This window comes from Mastigoproctus giganteus, chromosome 2 (assembly GCF_048544385.1).
Source record: "Mastigoproctus giganteus isolate SK-2022 chromosome 2, ASM4854438v1, whole genome shotgun sequence".
Classification (NCBI taxonomy): Eukaryota; Metazoa; Arthropoda; class Arachnida; order Uropygi; family Thelyphonidae; genus Mastigoproctus; species Mastigoproctus giganteus.
In genome coordinates this window covers 66,570,074-66,595,003 of record NC_143576.1, presented here as the reverse complement: position 1 = coordinate 66,595,003, position 24,930 = coordinate 66,570,074, and the positions used below count along the sequence as shown (strand labels likewise).

General features: G+C 39.6%; 1 protein-coding gene across 3 annotated transcripts in view; it reads right to left on the bottom strand.

Moving 5' to 3' along the window:
• The window catches only part of Phm (Peptidylglycine-alpha-hydroxylating monooxygenase), a 271,952-nt gene that overhangs the window by 198,208 nt on the left and 48,814 nt on the right, over positions 1-24,930 (bottom strand). For all 3 annotated transcript variants that reach the window (XM_090389021.1, XM_090389029.1, XM_090389034.1), the window contains exon 4: positions 18,386-18,469. In XM_090389021.1, the coding sequence (XP_090245147.1) occupies positions 18,386-18,469 (84 nt within the window). The remainder of the gene's footprint in view (positions 1-18,385; positions 18,470-24,930) is intronic.

Below are 24,930 nucleotides of genomic sequence, written 5' to 3'. Positions count from 1 at the left end.
TCCCCTTGTATAACACAATGATCAGGCCACACCTTGAGTACTGTATACAGATCTGGAGGACTCATTTTAGGAAGGATGTAGAGCTGCTGGAATAAGTACAGAGAAGGGCAATGGGATCGGTGAGTGGAACAAATGGTAAGTTGCTCTTACCAAGAAAGATTTAAGTTCTGCAAATTGCAACATCTGGAGATTAGGCCTGTGATGTGATCTAATTGAGGTGTGTAAGGCCTTGGAAGGTTTGAGCAAGCTTAATGCTGATGGGATTCTTCCTCATGCTCAGATTACTCACCTGAGGGGACATAAATTCAAATTGAGGAAAGACAATTGTAGAATAGATGTGCAGAAATTTTCCTTTAGCCAGCGACTAGTTGATAGTTGGAACCAACTTCCATCTGTTGTAGTGCAGGGCGAAAATTTAAATTAGTTCAACGCAGAACTAGACAAGCATTTGGAATGAAGGATGGGTGAAATGAGAAAGGGTTTTTTTTTTTTTTTGGCTGATGCTATAAGCTTACTTCCTCGCATCATATGCCTCTACTAATGCTAATGCAATGTAATCTCCTTCTGCAAAACAACGTATCTGTTCCTTCATGCCTGGCACTGATCAAAACATTTTATGATTATTTCATTTTTTTTTTTTTTTTTTTTTTTACAAATGCTTTCAGAGGTGTATGCCATGTTTTGTTGGATGCTCAAAATAACTGAAACTGTTTTCCTTTTTAGTGTAGTGTTAACTTTTGGAATAACCAAAAGTTACATTAGTACCCATTCAAATGAATAAGGTTGCTCCAGCACAAGGGGAATTTTTTTATTATTCAAAAATTGCTGGATGGCAAATAAAAATGACTCAATGTGAGGCAATGGATCCAACCATTTTGTCACTTTTTTGATATGCATAGAAGATTATTTCCCAAGCATTTTAACAGTGAGGTGTCATTGCATTAACATTGACCCTCACTTTGTTAACATCATCATCACAGCCATTTTCAATCCACTGTAGGTTGAAGGCCTCTCCAGCAACTTTCCACTTCCTTCTGTTTTGAGCACTGGCCATCCATTTACTACACAAAAACTCATGAATTTCATCTATCCATCTCCGCCTTTGTCTTCCAGGTTTTCTTCTAGCTCCTCTTGGGTATTCTGTTATTTTCTTAGTCCATCTGTCATCATGCCTTCGAGCTATGTATCCTGCCCAAGACCATTTTAGTTCTGTAGTTTTGATAAGAATGTCCTTTACTTGAATTTGCTGCCTAATCCATGTGTTTCTCTTCTTATCTAACATTCTGATTCCCAATATAATTCGTTCCATTCTTCGCTGTGTAGTTCTCAGCTTCTCTTCCATTCTTTTGGTGAGTGCCCAAGTTTCACTTCCATAAGTCATGGTGGGGAGTATACATTGGTTCATTATTTTACGTTTCAGACAAACTGGGATATTGCTCTTCAGTATGTGACTATATTTCCTGAATGTTATCCATCCAAAATTTATTCTTCTCTTGACTTCCAGACATTTATCATTATTACAGCTAATAACTTGTCCCAGATAAGTCTATGACTCCACCTTTTCAATTACTGCTCCTTCAATAATTATTTCCCTTTCTGTGGCATTCTTCTTCGTTTGTTGTGGTTGTTTGTTATTTTGGTTTTTAGGAGCATTAGCAACTAAGGCCATATTGCTCCGGGATATGCGGTGGTTATTCCCTGACCTTTCCGCATCCTCTGTATTTGGTGGTGACGGGCTCGAACCCCGGTCTAATCAAGAAGCGTGTGCTACGCACTGCTGCTCTTTCCCACCTGGCTACGGAGGCGCCTTCATACTTCTTCATCATTACTTTTGTTTTAGCCATATTCATCTTTAGTCCAAAATCCTTACTAACTGTGCATAACTGATTAAGATTTTCCTCTAATTCTTTGGGATCGTGGCTTATGACCACAACGTCATCTGCAAATCGTAAATGGTTTAGGTACTGTCTGTTCACATTGATTCCTTTCTGCGACCAGTCTAATCTTCTGAAAGCTTCCTCAAGGGCAGCAGTAAACAGCTTCGGAGATATCTACCCCTGAAGGTGTAGAATTTTTTTCAGCCTGGTCTGTACTTGTTAACAGGAGAGACTGCTTCTACAGGGATGGGATACACTTAAATAGAAAGGGTGCAAGAATGTCTGCTGATGCTATTGAGGCAGTGTTAGGTGGGTCGGAAAACTGCTAGATTGTAGGGATACAAGGACTAATAGATTAACAGTAGCCACTGGCAGAGGGGAAAGTGATTTTTGCACTGCTTCTATTAGAATGAGCAGAAGTCTGAAAAACAAGATGCATGGTATTTCAGAGACTGCTGGGAGCCATTGCGGTACAAGTAAACACATGGGTTGTGTTAGGGTAGCTAAGAATAGAAACAGGTGCATGTATACTTGCGTGTACACCAATGCTAGGAGTTTAGTAAATAAATTTGATGAATTTGAGGTATTGCACAAAGCATCGAAGGTGGATATTGTTGGGATATCAGAGACGTGGCGTCACACAGATATAAGGAATGCAGAACTGGAATTTGGGGAGTACAATGTGTAGAGAAAGAATACTCAGGATAGGAAGGGAGGAGGGGTTATGCTATTAGTTAAGAAACACAAAATCCAAGTAAGTGAAGCCAGTCGACATCGCTGGACAGTGCAGTGTCGAGTCAGTTTGGTGTGACATAAGCATTGGGAGATCAAAATTGAGAGTAGGAGTGTGCTATAGGCCTAATGACTTTGATGAGTATAATAAGAAACTGTACAGGGAAATAGAGTGGGCCAGTAAATCAGAGAGTCTTATAATGGGGGATTTTAATGTGAATTTATTGGACGATTGTTTTCTACATCAGCATTTTCGAGAGACAACTATAGGGAGTAATACTCTTGATTTGATTATCAGTAGTGTTTCTTCATGCATTAAGAATCTGCAGATAAATGAACCACTAGGTGGCAGTGATCACAGTGTGCTGAAGTGGGATTTACTCAAAGAGGTAACTACCATTAGGGGTAAAGGTAACGGTTACTGCTTTCGTAAAGGCGACTACGATGGACTGAGACGATATTTAAATTCTATACAGTGGGATCAACTGATGATGTTACCAACAGCAAATTCAAAATAGGAAGCATTCAAAGAATGGAATGGAAGTACTAGGCTTTACATACCAACAAAGAAATATTGTTCAAGGTTTAGGCCTAACTGGATGTCAGATGAACTAATGAGACATATGGCAGAGAAGAAAAATGCATGGGATACATACAAATTAACACGTGACACAGAAGCCTATGATAGATACAAGTTGATCTGTAACAAAGTCACAAAGGAGGTTAGGCAGGCGAAGGCAGATTACGAGATATCTTTGGCAAGGGATGCAAAGAAAAACAGCAAAGAGTTCTTTACGTATGTAAACTCTAGAAGGAAGGGGATGAATCAGATTGGTCCACTTGATATCGATGGGTCAACTGTTGATGATCCTGCTCAGGTAGCTAACAAACTAAATGAATATTTTGCATCGACATTCACACATGAGGAGTTATTCAGCGAGGGGAATTCCAGGTGTATTCAACTCTGGCAGTAAGCTAGAGAATCTTATAATCTCTGAGAGTAAAGTGGAGGAGAAATTGTTGAAGATAAACACAAGAAAGGCACCTGGGGTGGATGGGATCTATCCAGTTATATTAAAGGAGGCAGCAAAGGAAGTAAGCAAACCCTTAGCCATAATTATGAGAACTTCCTTGTACTCAGTGGAGGTACCCATGGACTGGAGATGTGCAAATGTGACCCCAATTCACAAAGGAGGATCAAAGGCTGACACAAGTAATTATAGACCTGTGAGTTTAACTTCTGTTCCAGGAAAATTAATGGAGGCACTGGTTAAAGAAGCACTGCAGGATCATCTAAACAAGACTTCAGTTATAGCTCGGACACGGCATGGTTTTGTTAAGGGTAAGTCTTGCCTGACCAATTTGATTGGATACTATGATGCAGTCACAAAAGAACTGGATCCAGGGAATAACTTTGATATTATATACTTGGATCTTAGAAAGGCTTTTGATACTGTTGCACATGGAAGACTGCTGCACAAATTCCAGCTGCACAAATTTGCCTCCAATGCCACACTGCACAAGCAGTGTGGCATTGGAGGCAAATTGCTGCTATGGATAAAGGAGTGGTTGAGGGGGAGAAGACAGAGTGGTAATCAATGGACACTGCTCATCGTGGACTAATGTTATTAGTGGAGTCCCTCAGGGTTCTGTATTGGGTCCATTATTGTTTTCTGTATTTATAAATGATATTGATGATGGTATATCAAGCTTAATGTCCAAGTTTGCAGACGATACAAAGGTTAGCAGGGTTGTCAAGGGCACTACTGACACTATGCTGCTGCAACAGGATCTGGAAAGGTTGAGCAGATGGGCTGAGAGGTGGCAAATGAAGTTTAACATTGACAAATGTAAAGTACTACATATGGGAAACAGCAACCCCAGAGCAACATATCAACTCTGTGTTACTACACTGACAGTGGTAGAGAATGAAAAGGACCTGGGTGTGGTTGTGCAGGCAGATATGAAGTTCTCTGAGCAGTGCAGATGGGCTGCAAGAGTAGCTCATGGTGTGCTGTCAATGATATATAGGAATTTTTCTAGCAGGGATAAGGAGGTGATTATTCCCTTGTATAAGACAATGGTCAGACCACACAGAGTACTGTATACAGGCCTGGAGGCCTCATTTCAAGAAGGATGTAAGCTGCTGGAACGAGTACAGAGAAGGGCAACAAGAGTAGTGAATGGAACAAAGGGGTGCTCTTACGAAGAAAGGCTTAAGTTTTGCAAATTACAGTGTCTGGATACTAGGTATCCAGCGAGTTGTTTGTTTGTTTGTTTGGTTTTTAGGAGCATTAGCAACTAAGGCCATATTGCTCAGGGAATATGCGGTAGTCATTCCCTTGACCTTTCCGCATCCTCCGTATTTGGTGGTGACGGGCTCGAACCCCGGTCTAATCAAGAAGCGTGTGCTACGCACTGCTGCTCCTTCCCACCTGGCTACGGAGACGCAGGTATCCAGCGAGGTGATCTGATAGAGGTGTATAAAGCCTTGAATGGTTTGAGCATGCTCAATGCTAATGGGATTCTCCCTCTTGCTCAGAATAATCACCCGAGAGGGCATAAATTCAAACTGAGGAAAGACAGATGTAGGATAGACGTGCAGAAATTTGCCTTTAGCCAGTGGGTGGTTGGTTGGTGGAACAGACTTCCATCCCTTGTCGTGGAAGTTGATAGCCTAAATAAGTTTAAGGCTCAGCTGGACAGGTATTTCGAACCAACAGAGGGGTGAAGTGGAAGTGGTTATTTTTTTTATTTATTTATTTATTTTATTATTATTTTTTTTTTGGCTGATGCTGCATAAGCTTGCTTTCTTGTATCAAATGCCTCTACTAATGATAATGCTAATATTGTGTCTCCTTGTCGAACTCCTTTCTCGATTTTAAATTTCCTACTGTCTTTGTCTAGTCTAATAAAGGAGGTAGCACTCTCATATATTTTCTTCGAATTCATAATATATGGAGAATCTATGCCTTGCCTTTCCAGTGCCCGAAACATTGCCTTATGCTGTATGGAGTCAAATGCCTTTTCATAATCCACAAATGCCAGGCATAATGGTGTTTTATATTCATTTGCTTTCTCCATTAACTGTGATATTACGTGAAGGTGATCCATAGTTGAGAATCCTGTCTTAAAGCCAGCTTGCTCTTTCGGTTGATTCTCATCAAGTATTCTTTCTAATCTGTTAGTAATGACCCTTGTGAATAACTTGTAGATGTGGGATAACAAGCTAATTGGTCTATAATTTCCAAAAAAATTTTTTTTGTTGGCCAGTGCAATTAAGCTGTTCTATTGAATAAGATTTTTTTTTTGTATCCTTTGGGGGTGGAGGGTGTTTCAAAAATGACGGTCAATAATTTAAAGGTGAAAAATACAAACTAAAATAAGCAAAAAAGTCACAGTGAACATCGGGTCGCAAATGAACCGTTTGCGATAATGCACATTTTTTGTTAAGATCTGCCACTGACTGTGGGAGCACTAGTTTAGCAAAAAGCTGTGAATCCTTTGCCTAAGGGTGGTTTTATTAAACATAAGATAATACATTTTTAATTTTTGTTTCAAGACCACAGGATTTTACAGATGTTATTATGTTACAAAAGGTGTTTAAATGCTGTCCTTGCATCTATACGCAACTTTGTAGTCTTCTCTGCATTGAGTTGCGAATCCTCTCAGGCATTCCTGGGTCATTTCTGATTTACTGAAAAGCTCCTCCAACCCGACGCTGCAATTCCTCAACTGTGTTAATGTCAGAAGTGTACACCAAGCTTTTTACATGACCCCAGATACAAAAATCCATAGGATTTAAGTCTGGTGATCTGGGAGGCCACATTACAGGCCCAACTCTCCCTATCCACTGTTGACCATACCTTCTAGTTAGATACGGAGTCACAACTCGAGCAAAACGTGCCGGTGCCATCATGCATAGACCATATGTTCTTGCATTGCTGAAGTGGAACATTATCATAATTAAGGAGGTGTGGAAGAAGATTCTGCAGGAACTGAAGGTACAGCTCTCCTGTTGGCCTGTTTGGAAGAAAATGAGGTCCAATTAGACAGTCTACTAGTAGTCCTGCCCAGACATTCAATGAGAAACGTTGCTGATTTCGTGACTCGTGAATTGCATTAGGATTTTTGGTGGACCAAAAGTGACAGTTATGAAAATTAAAAATACCATCACGAGTAAACCCAGCTTCGTCAGTGAACAAAATTTTTAAAAATTGGGGGTTCAGGACACACTGTTGTTGCATCCATTGACAGAAGTTCACTCTGGGAGGGTAGTTTGATGATTGTTTGTTTTTTAGGAGCATTAGCAACTAAGGCCATATTGCTCCGGGGATATGCGGCGGTCATTCCCTGACCTTTACGCATCCTCCGTATTTGGTGGTCATGGGCTCAAACCCTACCAGACTGCGAGCCGACCCAGAGAGGCAAATGACCTGCAAAGAAAAGTAACAGAAATCATCATAAAAGCTAGCGAACAGGCAATGAAAAGGAAAATCCCAAAGCCAGGCGCCATGCCCTGGTGGACCCCCGACATTGAAAACCTGAGAAATGAAGTAATGAGACGACGAAAGGACTTCCAACGGGCCCGGTGATCTTGGCCGGTCGCTGAGGTCGCGGCCATGAGGGATAGGTATAAAGACGCAAGGAATCGATACACAAAATTAATAAAGGACACCAAATGCAAAACTTGGGAAAATCTTGTTTCCACAGCAGGGAACGCTAACCCCTGGGGAGTGGTCTATAAAGTAGCCACTAACAGACACTCCGGAGGAGAAGTCGCAGAAGCAACAATGACCCCGCTGGGTACCCTGACCACTACGTGGGATGACTCGGTGACCAATATTCTAAACACCATCTTCCTGGAACAGATAACTCCTACCCTCCCAGAACAACTGTGGATCTGTCAAGAAAATGACTCATACTTCACTGACCAACAAGAAACACCCTTCACTGTGGATGAGCTGCATGCGGCCGCCATGCAAATCAGAAGCAAAAAATGCCCTGGCCCAGACCTAATTGAACTGGAAATTATGAAGAAAACGGTGGAATACACCGCGGATCTGTTACTGACGCTATATAACACCTGCCTCCAAGAAGGAACCTTTCCCAACGACTGGAAAATTGCCAACATCAAACTTAAATTGAAAAATCCATCAAAGCAGCCAGAAAAACCAGAGTCCTACCGTCCGATCGCCTTACTCCCAGTTGCAAGCAAACTATTCGAGAGAATGCTGCACAAGAGGCTACTCCACTATTACAAAGGGGCAAACCTAACAAACACAATGCAATTTGGATTCAAACCTGGCCTATCCACGATCGAAGCTCTCAAGACACTGCTGGATAAAGTAGAAGCCTGTACTACCAAATATTTTCTTGTTATCAGTATTGACTTCGCAGGGGCGTTTGACGCCATCTGGTGGCCGAGCGTCCTCGCGAGACTTAGGCGGGCTGGAGTGCCCCTAAACCTGTATAACACAATCAGGAATTACCTAACACAGAGAACGATCGAAGTACATGCACCGTATAAGAAGCTAACTAGACAAATCCACAGGGGGTGCCCGCAGGGCTCTGTCCTAGGACCCCTGTTATGGAATATGATTTTAGATGAATTCCTGGCCCTTGATATTGGTGAAGTCGGCACCCAGGCCTTCACCGATGATTTGATAATAACTGTTGCTGCTGACTCACGAGCGCAGATCGAAGAAAAAGCCAACCACGCGATACGAATTTTGCAAAACTGGGCTACAATCCATTGCCTGTGGATTTCTCCAAGTAAGACCTGCGCGGTACTCCTGAAGGGCAGACTCAACCTTGCCAGACCACCGCAAGTGAAAATCCAAGGCACCACAATAAAACTTGCTACAGAAATAAAATATCTCGGAATCATCATTGACAAAAATCTGTCTTTTCAGCCCCATCTAAAGTACATTAAACAAAAGATACGGAAATATTGTGCATTGGTCGCAAGAGTGACCAGGAGGGACTGGGGGCTAAGCAAGCGGACCCTGTCCCTCTACTACAAATCTACCTTCATCCCGGTCATCACATATGCTTCACCAGTTTGGTACAAAAAGGTAACCGCAGTGGTAAATAGAAGAACCTTGGGCAGCATCCAGCAGTCAATAATTCTGACAATCACACGAGCTGTCTCCACAGTCAGCACGCACGCGCTCCAGGTTCTGGCCGGAGTCCTCCCGCTGGACTTGGAAATCATCAGATGCGCCCTGACATATAATATGGCAAAAGAAATACCGTGCACTATCCTGAACTTCACGTTGGATCTCACCAACAAGAGGAAGCTTGAAAAAACAAGATTGCTCGACCACCTCCGACAGGAATGGCAGGATCGGTGGACAGAATCCACTAAAGGGGAAATCACCAAGAAGTTCCTCCCTAGCGTAAACAGAGTCTTTCCAAAACTCGCGAGTTGGTTCCAACCAGGGCTCCACGTCACCTTTCTGCTCACAGGGCACGGGCCATTTAATGCAAAACTATTTAGCTTCCGAATCACTGAGGATCCCCGTTGCCTCTGTGGCCACGAGGAAACATGGCAACATCTCATGTATGACTGCGACCAGTATGAGGACCTGCGATGCAGGCTCACCGCTGCTATCACCTACTTCCCGCAGAACATGGAACAGCATCTTCTCGACTCGGAACAAGCATACAAAGCCCTTACCATTTTTGCACAGAAACTCTTTGCTAGAAGGCGAGCACTTAAAGCAAACCACCATGCACAGCACCCAGAAGCTGATGATGAATCCCAAAACCAGGACTAGAGAAAACCGGAATACACAAGAAAACTGTACCCACAACTACGAACATGACCATCATTTAGCCTTATTCACCAGAGAACTGACAACCAGGAAGACCTACGTCTGAACCAGAGACAACCTGACACAGGACTTCATTCATGTATGATCCTGCGACTGGGATCTGACTCCTACATTGAAAAAGAACACCAAAGAAGATCCAGTTCAGATCGCTTGGACCCCCATGTGCTCACAACTGTCAATGCCTGATGGCGATCTGTACCGGGCTCCCTTGCCTGGTACCTTTACTCCCTTTCCCCTGGTGGGGAGGAGGAGACAGTCTTGTCTCCTCTCCACCCCTGCCAACCCTGATTCTTCTCCTGGTGGGGCTTGGGCCTGCCTCACTGAAAATCCGGGGGTCACCTTCTCTATCGTCCCCATACTTCTGTCTTTTCCCCCCAGCCTTCAGTCTCCCCCCCTACTCTACCTAATACGCCAGCGTATAACCCCACACAAACTGCAAAAACTTAACTTCGTCCAAATTAAACCGCATACACCTCAATTGGCTTTTCTAATTCCAGCACTCACCCCTACCAAGTCTTTTTTTTTTTTTTTTTTTTAGGCCTTAGTCACTGAAATCTCAGGAAACTAGGTGGCAGGGCCTGCCAGAGTAAAACTTCATTCTGTGTACCTGGTCTGCCTCCACGAGGCCAAGTATGGACAACGTTGGGCCTCAGTAGGGGTCCAGCGGCTAAACGGCCAGATGAACAACGATACACAACACTACACATATACAAAATCCACACACTTTTAAATCTCTGGCCTTCCCAGTGAACTGGTACACCTACAATGAAAGCAACGCGGAGATGGGGGAAACCCCTGGTGCCGTTAGACATCAATACACTTCACACTTTACACTGAAGTACGTTGGCTGTCCAAAGAAAGAGCTTGAGCTAAGAGAAGAGGTGAAAGTTTTTTTGTGAATAATTCTTACTTTTCTGGTTTAATGAAGGATAGCTATTGGCTCCAAAAACTAGCTTACTTAACTGATATTTTTGAGCACCTGAATGAGCTAAATCGAAAATTGCAAGGATCACATGAAAACATACTAACATGTACGGAAAAAGTTTATGGACTTTGGAAAAATGAGGTTAAAAATGGATCATTAGTGATGTTTAATCGGTGTCAATTTAAATCCTAAAGAAGAATTGCTATATTAGTACAGCAACATTTGTGTTTGCTTTAGGAAAAACTTCACTATTTTGAAATACTTGATATAAAAAAAATTTAAGTGGATTCGAAATCCATTCGCATTATCCCTAGAAATTCCAGCATTACATTTATCAATGAAAGAAAAAGAAGAGCTGTTAGATTTAAGAAATGATCACACCCTTCAAGTACAAATTAAAGAAACTGAGTCATCCAAATTTTGGTTAATGGTGAGAAAGGAGTTTCTTTCAATCGGAGAAAAAGCAATTGACACTCTTCTTCCATTTGCTACCACCTATTTGTGCAAAGTTTCTTGTCGATAGCCATTTCAAGAATAAAACCTCACATAAAAATGTTATGTTCACAGAAGCAAGCTCAAGTTTCTCATTAAAAAAAATTTTTATTTTGAAGTTTTGTATGAATTTGGTATTAAATATTTAATATCTTCCATAGTATTTATATTTTGCTTTTCTTATCATAATTATATATAATATAATTCAAATGTAATACATTTTTTTTACAAAGTCCTTATGGATACCCCAAAATCTGCTCCAGTTTATCTCTGTGTGCTGTACAAAAATTCCCAAGTGTGCCCTGGTGCAAAAAAGGTTGGGAAGCACTGGTCTAGGGTATAAGCGAGCAAAGAGCTGTTGTTGTTGTTTGGGGTTTAATGGCTCAAGAGCAACTTCAGCTATATTGTACCTGTTCAAGTTTTGTTATTTCCTGTTATGTTGTTACTGATTTAACATATTAGATATGATTGGTTAGGTTTATTAAACTGAGGTGTGAAAAAAGTTCACTGACGTTTGATTTATCTCCCATAATGAGTTCAAGGCTTAATGGCTCATTTGAATGCGATTTGAAAGCTGATTGGCGGGCAATTTGATATTGTGGGCATTCTATGATGATGTGCATCACTGTTAGTGTGGTCAGACACTGAGAGCATTGTGGAGGTGTCTTTCATTAGGAGGTAAGAGTGTGTGAAATGTGTGTGGCCGATGCGAAGCTGGGGCGAGTATAACCTCTTCATGTCCGTTTGACTGAAAACTTGATTTCCAGGATTTCTGCTATTGTTTGATTTGGTATAATTTATTGCGTGTTTGAGATTTCCAGGTTTGCGTCCATATATTTTCAGAGGCTTTCCGATTGACGTTTTTGAAGTCATTGAGCGGTATTTTATGCAAGTGACAATTTTCATTAGACAAATGTTTTGCAGCATCATCCGCGCGTTCATTGCCGAGTATTCCAGAATGTCCAGGAATCCAAGTGAATCTGACTTTTTTTTTTTCCTAAGATGTGATAAGAAGAAAAGAATTTTTCTTACATGCGAACGAGATGGATGATCTGTCTGTAAAGCATACATTGCACTTAATGAGGCTGTGAAATGATACTTTTTAAAAGAGAAGCTTTGACAATGTGATCTAGGGCGAGACTTATTGCAAACAATTCAGCACTATAGATACTGCACTCTATTGGATGAGACTGTGAAATTATGCTGTTTGGCAATACGACTGCTGCACCAACGTGTGCATCCGCCTTAGATCCATCAGTGTACACATGAGAATAGTCAGAGAATTGCATTACATAAGAGGAATGTAGCTGTTTTATATGCTGATTTGGGATATTGTTCTGTTTCCATTTTATGAGGACCATGTCACAGTCAACTGAGCTGATTTCCCACGGTGAAAGGGATGTGGGGTATCTTGGTAGATTTTATCCACACTTAAGTTCAATTGTGAGAGTATTTCTTTTAGTCGGATGCCTGCAGGTTAAATGTGTTAGGTTTGTTCGCATATAAGGTTTCACATTTCGGTTTATACAGATATTGCCATGTTGGATGTCCAGGAAGGCTTTGAACTTTCGTAGCATAGTTCAGAAGAAGAACTTCTCTATGAAGACTGAGTGGGAGTTCATGATCTCTGTGTATAGACTATACACAGGTGAGGTACAAAAGGCTCCAGAAACAATATGTAATGCACTGTGATGAACTGGATCTAACCAATTCAACAAACTTTTCCTAGCTGAGGAATAAATGGGAGAACCATCATCTAATCTGGATCTTATCATTGCACGATAAGCGTGCAAAAGTGAGTAACGATGAGCCCTCCATGTCATGGCTGATATTGCTCATAGATTGGGCGCCTCCATAGCCAGGTGGGCAGGAGCAGCAGTGCGTAGCACATGCTTCTTGATTAGACCGGGGTTCGAGCCCGTGACCACCAAATACGGAGGATGTGGAAAGGTCAGGGAATCACACCGCATATCCCCAGAGAAATATGGCCTTAGCTGCTAATGCTTCTAAAACAAAACAACAACAACAACTCATAAAATGTTTAATTTCTTTAAGCACACGGTACATAGATATTTTATGTGTTCAAGCAGATTTAATTTGCAATCCATTATTAGTCCTAGAAGTGGGATACTATGTTTGAGTGGAATTTGTTGATTGCTTATTCTTAGTTCTGGAAGTGTATTGCCACTGTCTTTTGTACTGAGATTCGATATCCATTATAGATGAACCAGGACTCTTTTTTTAATAGCACATTGAAGCTGCCTCTCGATTTTCCGCATATTCTGTGAGTGACATGATATTGTGAGGCCATCGGCATATAGGTAGGTTTCTACTGTTGCTGGAATAACTTCTGTTATAGGGTTGGTTTTATAGCAAAAAGGGTTGCACCGAAGACTGAGCCTCTGTTCTTGATTGTATATTAGAGATAGAATATGATGGTAGCGGACTTGAAGTTCTTTTAGACATGAAATTCTGAAGGAACTTCGGTAGATAGCCTCGAAGTCATAATTTGTGCAATTCATACCATATCTCCAGGTAGTATTGAACGCCTTTTCAATATCAAGACATATCATTACAAAGTGTTCGTTTCTCCGAAACAAGCACCTTGTAATGATATGCCTTGATATTGAAAAGATTCGGCTTTTGTCATTATGTCTATTGTTGATCTGTTTTTCCGAAAACCGTATTGGCTAGGACTAAGGAGGTTATGGAAGTTAAAAAACCATGTTAACCGATTATTCACCATTTTTTCTAAAGTTTTACCTAGACAGCTAGTGAGGGCAATGGGGTGATAATTATATGGGTTTGAATGGTTTTGCAAAGGCCAGTACAATCGAATGTCGCCAAGAGTCTGGATATGTATCCTCAAGGTATATCCTATTACATAGCAGTAAGAGCATGCAAAAAGAATTTTTAGTGAGGTGTTTAATCATTTGAAAGTGGATTCCATCCGGACCTGCTGCACTTTGCTTAGATTTGGCTGGGGCTTTATGCAATTCATTTATAGTAAAGGGTTGGTTGTATGAAATCTCATGAGCTGCATGGAAATTAATTTTGTATTTTTCAATTTAAGCTTTATATGTTTGAAAGAAAGATTGGTCTGTATGACGTTGTTGCTGACAATTCCTCAAATGTTTCTCGTAGTAGATTTGCAAATTTTTCTGGTTCAGTTATGTCATGACCTTTTCAGCTTATGATTGGTTTAGGGATGGTCATATATTTGCTTAAATTTTTCTAATTTTATTACAGATAATTCTGGTGTCCGTATGTCTATTAATTTTGCTTGCAAAAGATATCCAGGACTCTTTCTGAGATTTCCAGCGTATATAATGTGCTTTTGCTCTGGCTTTCTTATATTTTATGAGATTAGTGGTGGTAGGAAACTTTCTGAATTGATTCCAAGCCTTATTTTTTTCTTTCTTTGCTTCCAAGCATTCTTCATTCCACCACTGCTTGTAGTGTTTATGGAACAGGGTCTTTGGTATTGCAATATTTGCTGCAGAGATTATTTGATTTGTGATATAAATAACAGCACTATTGATATCATAATGTCTTATAGTTTTCTTATCTAAAGAAGCATCACATTGGTATTTTTCCCAGTTTGCTTTGCAAAAAAAAATTCTGTACATAGTACCTCTTACAGATTGCGGTACATCATTTGCTAGTAGGTGGCACACAACTGGATAATGATCACTGTTGTAGGGATCATCAGAAACAGACCAGTCAAGAAGAGGAAAGAGAGCTGGGGAACAGATGGTGAGATCAATTGCGAAGGTAGTCCCTGATAGTAAATGGACATGGGTGTGGGTACCTGTGTTTAAGAGTGTTAAGTTCCTACTATCTAGAAGTTTTTCGATCTTCTGTCTCTTTTGTCTGTATGAAGTGAAGTGATCCCTAAATGATATGATGCCCATTTAGGTCTCCCATCAAACAGAATGGAGATAGTAATCCTCAAAATCTTGCAGTGTATACGTATGATTAGGTGAAAGGTAGAGTGTACTGCAACTGCATCAAGAGGTGTTTGCAGTTGAATACGCTTGGATGGAATATTAGAGTCAACCAAAATGGCAACTCCTCCATGAGCTGTTGTGGTTTTATGATCTTGCCTATATATGTTGTAGTACTTGATTGAAATACTTATTTGAGGAATTAGGTTTGTTTCTTGTAAATAGACATTTGCATAGACTGAAATAAGATCTTTGATATCGTTTAGGTTACTTCGAATACCACGACAATTCCACTGAAGAAGTGTACGCATTATTTGGGTTTAGAAACTGATTCAGATGACTTGCGATGGGTTGCCTGTTTGAATCGATCTGTTTTGGTTTTTTCTTTTTTAGGGACGCTTGGTGGGCTTCCACTGTCCATGTCATCAGTTGCATAAAGTTCCAGGACTGGTTCATCTTCTTGCCCTTTTTCATCGATTTCCATATTGTTAGTATTTTTCACTTTTTTGTCTATAGGTTTGGTGGGATTTGTACAGCTTGTTGGTGTTGGATCTTCAGCGTATGGTGAGTTAATGGGTGTATTAATTGCCTGATCAGCTTCTGGTTTTGTTTGTAAAAGTAGGTTACGTGCCCAGTCTGCTATTGAGATGTTCGGCGGGATTGAGATGTCAGTCTGTGTTGCAGTTACCTTTGTTTTCTGCACCGTAGTTGCTGCTGTTGCATATGATCTCAATGCTGGAAGTAGTGGTATCTGCTTTTTGGCTTCTTGGTATGTGACCTTATGTTCAGTTTCATATTTCTGAACTTGCTTCTCTCTCTTCCATATATTGCAGTCTCTGGAATAGGCAGGGTGCCTCCTTTGCAATTTGGACAGTGACGAGACTCTGTATGACACTCTTTAACATTATGATCTTTTGAGCCATGTGTGGCACAAACAGCTTGACCTCTGCATACTGCTTGGGAATGGATATACTTTTAACACTTGAAACATCTTATTGGATTGGGAATGTATGGCTTTACCTGGCAATTTAGGTATCCCGCTTTCACTGATGTTGGAAGGGTAGGTGTTGAAAGTAAATATGACAGTGTGGGTTGGTATAAGGTTTCCATCCTTTTTGATAAGAATTCTTTTCGCATGAATGACATTCTAATTTTGTAATTCTTATATAATTTCTTCTTCAGAGCTGTTTAGGAGGTCCCATTCCACGATAACCCCTTTTGATGTATTTAAAGTGGCATGCGGAGTGACTTTGATGGGAATCCCACCAAAAGTTGTTGTTTTAAGAAGTAGCTCAGAATGATGGTGATTTGTTGTTTCTATAAGTAGGTCACCTGATTTCAAGTGGCAAACCATTTTCGGTGGACCAGCTATATGTTCTATACAACCTTGTATTACAAAGGGAGAAAGTTTACTAACTGGCTGGTCTGATAAGGAATGTAAAATTAGAAAGAGTAGAGAGATGGTCTGAGTCACATCTTTCTTTTGTCTCCTGGCAGTAGATGGGGCTTGGATCATCTTTCTGCTGATTGTGTTCAGTTTGATCCAATGATCCAGGTGAAACCTGGTTTGTAGAGTCCATTTTGGCTCCTTTTTGCCCCAAAAGGATTATTTTTTTCCTTTTAGGTTTCTGGCCCCGCCACAGGGAGGCAGGAGCAGTGCGACCTAGTGCCTGGAGAGGTTAGTTTGTTAGTGAAAAAATTAATTAATACACTAAGAAAAGAAAGGCGATTTTCCTTCCTGGGTTCTTACTCAAAATCTGTTAAGTACAGAACCACTTCAAAAGAACTGAGAATAAGAAAAGCACTGGAAATAAAAAGGAATGAAATCACTTAGAAAATCACTTTATTTATCGCTCAAGAAAATCGCTCGGACACTATCGTTTGGCACTTGGGGCCGTGCAAAGAGCGTCCAGGAAAACATCTCCCATCTCAAAACACTGCCACCACCACCTTCCTGTTTCTAGATCAGAATGCTCTCTCCCCACAGTTTGTTGCTGTACCCTCATAAACTGTGCACACAGCATAGCAAGAAACAATTCGTCATAAAAGGTAACTGTTTTTTCAAAAATTGACGGTCCAATCCAATGATACTGCTCAAACTTTAGGCATTATTGGCATAAGAAGGGATACCTTGACCAGGCACCTACTGTGGAGGCGATAGAAAGGAGGGTCTCATTGAATCGTGGACTTGAAAACACTGCTGGTCATTCCCCCTGGTTAAAGTCCATTGGTAGCCATTCCACCATTTTTCATCAAAAGATGAAAAATGGTGGAATGGCTACCAATGGTCTGATCTACATTCACTATAAAAAACATCAATGAGGCATGGGCACCTGCCTTTGCCTTGAAGACTGCTGCTCTGTCCACAATCTGTCTATTCTTGAACACCTTAACTATAGCGCTATGAAAACAGTCCACAAGATTCACAGTTTCTGTAATACTGCAACCCTTCAACTACCTGACAATCATACCTTTTTTAAAGTCCATCAGATCACGCCCCTTGCCCACACTAATCGAGTACTCCACATGGACCTGCAGCATCACATTTACTGATTCTCGTCACAATGGATGTGCCACCAGGATGGGAGTAATGGCCAACTGCTAAAACACAGTGGTGATCATAATGTTTTGACTGGACAGTGTAATATATATATATATATATATCTTATTTCATAAGTCTGCTCCCACAAAATTCTGAAAAGTTAAAGAGAAAAGTTGTTGCAAATCATGGGGTTCCAATCGGAAATTGCTGGATATTTTTACCAAGGAGGATCTATAATGGCAATATCTCCTTTGCATATCAATGATGAAAACTTTAGCAATGTTGCTATTTTGACATTTCGGTAAAAGAGGGACAGAATGTGCACTACAAGAAAGACAATAGTGAATGAAACCAGTTTTTATGAACTTGTAAAGAAATAGTTTAGTGTAGCCAACAATAGTACTGCATAAAAAGTAAGACTGTACAAACTTGGGTGGAGTTCCATATGCATGTAATTACAGTTTTTGTTGACTTGAAATGCTTTTCCACTGGCCACATTTTGAAACCCATTTTACTACTGATACAAGAGGGTGAGACTGTAACAGCTCACCCCAGGTAAAAATAAAATTTCAACATTTCAGACTGGAACCCATGACTTGCAACAACTTTTTCCTCATTCACTTTTTAAGAATTTTGTCAAATAACCAACTTCGGATAGGAAAAATGATTTAGGTGACACCCTATATAAATCTTGATATCTTTTCCCTCTTAGTCAAATGTGTTTCACTTGAATTCAAAGTACGTATACCTAGCTGTATGGGTCATAGCTAAACTGGCTCATTCTTTCTAGCCAAAATGTGTATATTTACATTGTAGTCAGATGTAATGTTCAATCAATTTTATGATGGGATTAATCTTGGGTGTGATACTGTGCTCATTAGCCTCTCTCTACTAATTTTTCATTCCTAATATTTTATCCTATTTTATGCCATATCATAGTTTGGCTTATATAGATATAAATTTTTTGATGGCATAAATAAACATGCACGTATCAAAATTAATAAGTACTTTTTTAATCAATTATTTCTTACTTGTAAAGTGGTCAATATTAGCATAATGGATTTGAAGCACAAGATAATTTATCCCACTGTCTCCTCCAACCTTGAATCCAACACCTAGAATAATATAAATTTTTTACTTGAGCAATTTTTTGTAGCATTCCTAACAGCATTTTTTTTTTTTTTTTTTAATTTTAGCTTTAAAATATAACTGAGAATTGTTAAAAATTTTTAGTCCTATCAACAGGTGTTATAATTTTTTTAAAAATAAAAAAGAAGACACGGCTGGCATTTTTATATCTAAAAATGCCAGCCAACATTTTTAGTATATTAATACTAAACATTTCATTTACAGAAAATGCACATGTACATTTTTGAAAACTCTGTTTAAATAAACAGTTTTCATTAAATAACTACATGCTTTACCTGTAAAATTAAAATATCTATCCACAGATATTTTAAATAAACATTTCTCTTTCAAATTTTATTAATTAATAAAATTTAAGAGAATTAAAACTTTCCTAAGAATTTTTAAAAATTTATTTAATATTATCCAATGGCCACGTTTTAGTTCAGAGTTTTATCTCAAATCAAGATTTATATGCTTTACGTGCATTTGATTTTGATCATGTAGAGACTTTCTGCTCTGACAGAAGAAATGGTTCTTAAATTTTATTGTATTATAAAATGTAAAATAATTAGATTAAACAGGGGAATCTGCCATACATTTTAAACATCTAAGATAACACAAGGAAAGTGTTTTTTCAGAGTTTACTGGCTTTAATCAGTTGGCAAGTGGATTCTATCTGAAAACATATACCAAACCATGAATAATGCATTTTATCTAAGCAAAATACAGAGTAATGTATGGAAGAAAAACTTCTATTAGAAATATAACTATTATATTTATTTTAACATAGAGAATTAGGCCATGTCTGCAGCCCACAACACCATACAGTAGACAGAGGGATGGATGAGTAGGAGATGTCAGAGTGATTATTAATGGGCCTTACTCTTCTCAGAGCAGTGTTTTCAGTGGAGGCCCCCAGGGTTTGATGCAGGGCCCATTGTTATTTTCAATATTTATTAAAGACACTGAGGCATGGCTAACTTTTCACATGATACAAATTGGGGGGCGTAATGACAGTAATCAATGTATGCTACTGCAAGAGCTAGAAAAATCAGGCAGACTGGCTGGGAAATGGTAATTAAAGTTTGACAAAATGGAAGGTACTGTGTATGGGTTGCAGTAATTACAGATTAATGTACTAACTTTATTCATTTTCCACTACCTTACGTGTGGCAGCACACTCAAGATAGTAGAAAATAAAAAATACCTGGGGAAATTGTGCAGTCAGGCATGAAGTTCTCTGAGCAGTGCATATGGGCTGTTAGGATAGTTTACGAAGTTTTGTCAATGATATGCAAGAATTTTCCCAGCAAAAATAAAGTGATTATTCCATGGTATAAGGCAATGGTTATGCCACATCTTGAGTACTACATACAGATCTTAAAGCACCATCTTAGGAAGAATGTGGGCCTGTTGGAATGGGTGCAGAGAATAGCAATGAGATTACTTGGGATGTGAGGGACAAAAAGGTACCCTTAACAAGAAAGACTTCAGTTCTGATAATTGCAGCATCAGAACCAGAGAAAAGATCTGATAGGGACATTTAAGGGCTTGGAATGAATTAAGTATTGATAGCATTTTTACTTTTGCTCAAACACACACACACACACACACACACACACACACACACACACACACACACACACACACACACACACACACACACACACGGATCATAAATATAAATCGAGGAAGATAGTTGATTAACAGTATTTCTTTCTACTTTGAACATAATTGTAAGCTTTAGCACAGAGATCTCAGAGCTTGGTCTTCAATGAGCATAGAAAGTTTCTCCAGGATAAATATCAAATATGGACACAAATTGTGATTTGATTTCAACTATTGCATTGAAATAGCTTAAATAAATTGAAGGAGGAACTGGACAAACTTTTAGAAGGAATGAATGTATGAACTTGTGTATTTTTTTTTGCTAATGCTACACAAGCTCATACACTTGCTTTCTTGCATCACATGCCTCTACTACTACTACTAAATAACCTGTAATTCCATAGTTTAACTTCAACATCTTTTAACTCTGTTCCCCCCCTTTTATTTTTTGACTTTAGCAAAGTAGTAGTAGTAGTGGCATGTGATGCAAGAAAGCAAATGTATGAGCTTATGCAGCATCAGCCAAAAAAAAAAAAAAAAAAAAAACACACCATTCCCTCCAAATGCCTGTCCAGTTCCTCCTTAAATTTATTCAACCTATCAACTTCCACAACGACAGATGGAAGTTTGTTCCAGCAATTAACCACCCACTGGCTAAAGGCAAATTTTCGCACATCTATTCTACATCTGTCTTTCCTTAATTTGAATTTATGCCCCCTTAGGTTCGTAATCTGAACAAGTGGAAGGATCCCATCAGAATTCAGCGTGCTCAACCACATTCAAGGTCTTATATACCTCAATCAGATCACTGTGCAGGTGCCTAGTCTCCAGCCACTGCATTTGCAGAACTTAAGCCTCTCTTGGTAAGAGGATCCCTTCATTCCCCTCACCAACCTTGTTGCCCTTCTCTGTACACGCTCAAGTAAATCTACATCCTTCCTAAAATGAGGCCTCCAGACCTGTACGCAGTACTCAAGGCGTGGCCTGACCATTGCCTTATACAGAGGGATAATCACCTCCTTTTCCCTGCTAGCAAAATTCCTATATATCATTGACAAAACCCCATGACCTGCCCTGGCAGCCTGTCTGCATTGCTCAGAGAACTTCATATCTGACTGCACAATTACTCCTGGGTCTTTTTCATTTTCTACCACCTTAAGTGTAGTACCACACAGCTGGTACGTGTGGTACTACACTCTGGGGTTACTTCTACCCATATGCAGTACTTTGCATTTGTCAAGGTTAAACTTCAGTTGCCACTTCTTAGCCCATCTGCCCAAATTATCTAGATCCTGTTGCAGTAGCACACTGCCATTACCGTCATTAACAACCCTGCCAACCTTTGTATCATCTGCAAAACTTTGACACTAAGCCTGATATACCTTCATCAATATTATTGATAAATATACAAAACAACAGTGGACCCAACACCTAACCCTGTGGGACTCCACTAATAACATTAGTCCAAGAAGAGCAGCACCCATTGATTACCACCCCTCTGTCTTCTCGCACTTCACCATCCTTTTATCCATTGTAGCAGCTTACCCTTAATACCATTCTGCTCCAATTCGTACAATAGTCTTCCATGCGCAACAGTGTCAAAAGCTTTCCTGAAATCCAAATATATGATATCAAAATTATTTTTTGCATCCAGTTCCTTTGTAACCACATCATAATATCCTATCAAATTTGTCAGACAAGACTTTCCCTTAACAAACCCATGCTGTGTCTGAATTATTGCTGCAGTTTTGTCTAGATGATCCTGCAATGCATCTTTAACCAGCGACTCCATTATTTTACCCGGAACAGAAGTTAAACTAACTGGGATCATAAGTAGGAGGTGTGGCAATAAAGTTCCCAGACTAATGCTGTTGCAGTCATGTTTCGATGAGCTTGAAAATAAATAGGTATAAAGTGGTATATTCTAGTTCAAACTTCCTCCAACAGATAGTGGTATAGAGAATTTTCAGTTGGCTGACAGGTCACAAGTAACAACCAGTTTCGTTAGTAGTGTTAACGTTTCGTTTCCCAATTTTGCAACTAATGAATATCAAATTTTGCTTTCAACTAGGAAAACCTGCAACAGAAACATAAGAAATGTTAAAAACTGTTTATGGTAATGAAACTTTAAGCCATACAAGTGCGTTTGAATGGTATACACAATTCAAAGATGAACATGAGGATGTTCGTGATGACCCAAAAGTGGGCATCCATCAACCTCTCAAAATGAGGATGAGTTGCAAAATTTCAAGTAATTGTGGCAAGACATTGCTTGACCCTTAAAATGATGGCTGACGTGTTGGATATGAATAAGGAGATGATTCACCAAATTCTGCATGAAAATTTAGGGAAACAGAAGGTCTGTGCAAAATTTGTACCACACATTCTAACCAATGAGCAAAAGCATCAAAGGATGTCATCATGTGAACACTTCATCCAGACTTGTCAAGACAGTCCTAATTTTGTCAACTGCATTATCACCAGAGATGAGTGTTGGATGCTTCAGTATGATCCAGAGACGAAGTGTGAAAGCATGCAGCAGACTTTAAAATCATCACAGAGGCCCAAAATGTTTCATTTACAAAAATCTAGGATTAAGACATGCAAGGAACAAGGAATTTGTACCTGAAGGAGAGAGAATCAATGCTGCATTATATGTACAGGAGCTTCAAAGACTACCGAAGTGCATTTCACAAGTAGGGCTGCAATTTTGAGAGAAAGGCAGTTGGTGCATGACAATGCTCCACCCATTCTGCACTTGTGAAGACAATTCTGACAAAGCATGGCATTGTACAGATCAACCCTGCTCTCCTGATTTAACACCAGCGGACTTCTTCCTCTTTCCCCTGGGTAAAAACTGACTACCCTCAAAGGAAAGAGATTTTAGGATGTCGAGGGCATAAAGAAATACTGCCAAATTCAACATCATCTCTTTGGATGCCTTCATTGACTCTTTTCAGTAACTTTTACACTTTTAATAAGCATATTTGCATTCAATGAGGTGGTGATTACTTTGAATAATATAAAACCATTTTTGGGCTCCTTCACTTTTGTATTCTTTTATTGCTCCAGTCCAGGTTTTATTGCCAACTAATATATGACTTGGTCTTGCCCAGCAGATTACTATATAAGTTAATATTAAAGGTACAGCCTCAAAGGATCACGAGATGGGTATCCTCAAAATGGGAGTTGGTTAGAAGTAGGATCCCACAGGCATCAGTGCTTGGACCACTCCTGTTCTCGATTGTGTTCTATACAATGTTTACGTGCTTACACCAAATTGGTATGTTATTTTGGGACTACTGACACCTATATCAATGTTTCGTTCTAATACCACTTCTCAGCCCATCTGCCTAATATTTCTAGTTCTTGTTACATTAGTATGCCTTGCTACTTGTCATTAACCAGCTTGCAAACTTTTGTATTCTTCAAACTTAGCATTAAGCTCGATATGCCTTTATCAATATTTTATGTATACTTTCCCACAACGACTAACGGAAGTGAAACCTGAGCACTCACCAAAAGAATGGAAGAGAAGATGAAAACTATACAGAGAAGAATGGAGCAAATTATATTAGGAATCACACTGTTGGATAAGAAGAGAAACACATGGATTAGATAGCAAACTCAAGTATTCTCAAAGTATTCAGCAAACTCAAACATCCTTATCAAAACTAAAGAACTGAAATGGACTTGGGAAGGACACATTAGCATTAATGCTAATACCAGTCTTTTTTGGTAAGGATATCCTTTGCACCTGCCCCCCTACAAAATCTTGTTTCGCTTCTCTGAAGATTATATGTTTTCCTCAAATGAGATTTTGAAATCTGCATGTATTTCAGATATGTTTAGTTTAGGCCTAAACAGATGTCAGATGAACTGAGACATGTGGCAGAGAAGAAAATGCATGGGATACATAAAAATTAACAGGTGGTCCAGAAGCCTATGGAAGATATAAGCTGGTCTATAATCAAGGCACAAAACAGGTAAGAAAGGCAAAGGCAGTTGACAAGAAAACTTTGGCAAAGGATACAAAGGAAAACAGCAAAGAGTTCTTTACTTATGTAAACTCTAGAAGGAAGGGGATGGATCAGATGGGTCCACTTGATATTGATGGTTCAACCGTTGATGATCCTACTTCGGTAGCTAACAAACTGAATGAGTATTTTGCACTAACATTTACACACGAGGAGTTATATCATCAAGGTTTCTTGCGACGACTGACTAACCGGTTAAAATAAATTTATTAAAATAAAAATATAATATATACATAAGATAAAACAGAAATAAAATAAAAGCACTAAAATATATATAATAAAAGCGTTAAAATATATAGTAGCTTTAGAAGCGAAGTGCCTCTTCATCAGCTAGTCTGTGACTGGTGATCATGCCCAGCTGACTTGTGCTATTGTAACCATTAATATTAGCATTAGCATTAGTAGAGGCATTTGATGCAAGAAAGCAAGCTTATGCAGCATCAGCCAAAAAAAAAAAAAAAAAACCACTTCCACTTCACCCCTCTGTTCGTTCAAAATACCTGTCCAGCTGAGACTTAAACTTATTTAGGCTATCAACCTCCACCACAAGGGATGGAAGTCTGTTCCACCAACCAACCACCCGCTGGCTAAAGGCAAATTTCCGCACGTCTATCCTACATCTGTCTTTCCTCAATTTGAATTTATGCCCTCTCAGGTGATTTTTCTGAGCTAGAGGAAGAATCCCATCAGCATTGAGCATGCTTAAACCATTCAAGGCTTTATACACCTCTATCAGATCACCTCGCTGGTGCCTAGTCTCCAGACACTGTAATTTGCAAAACTTAAGCCTTTCTTCGTAAGAG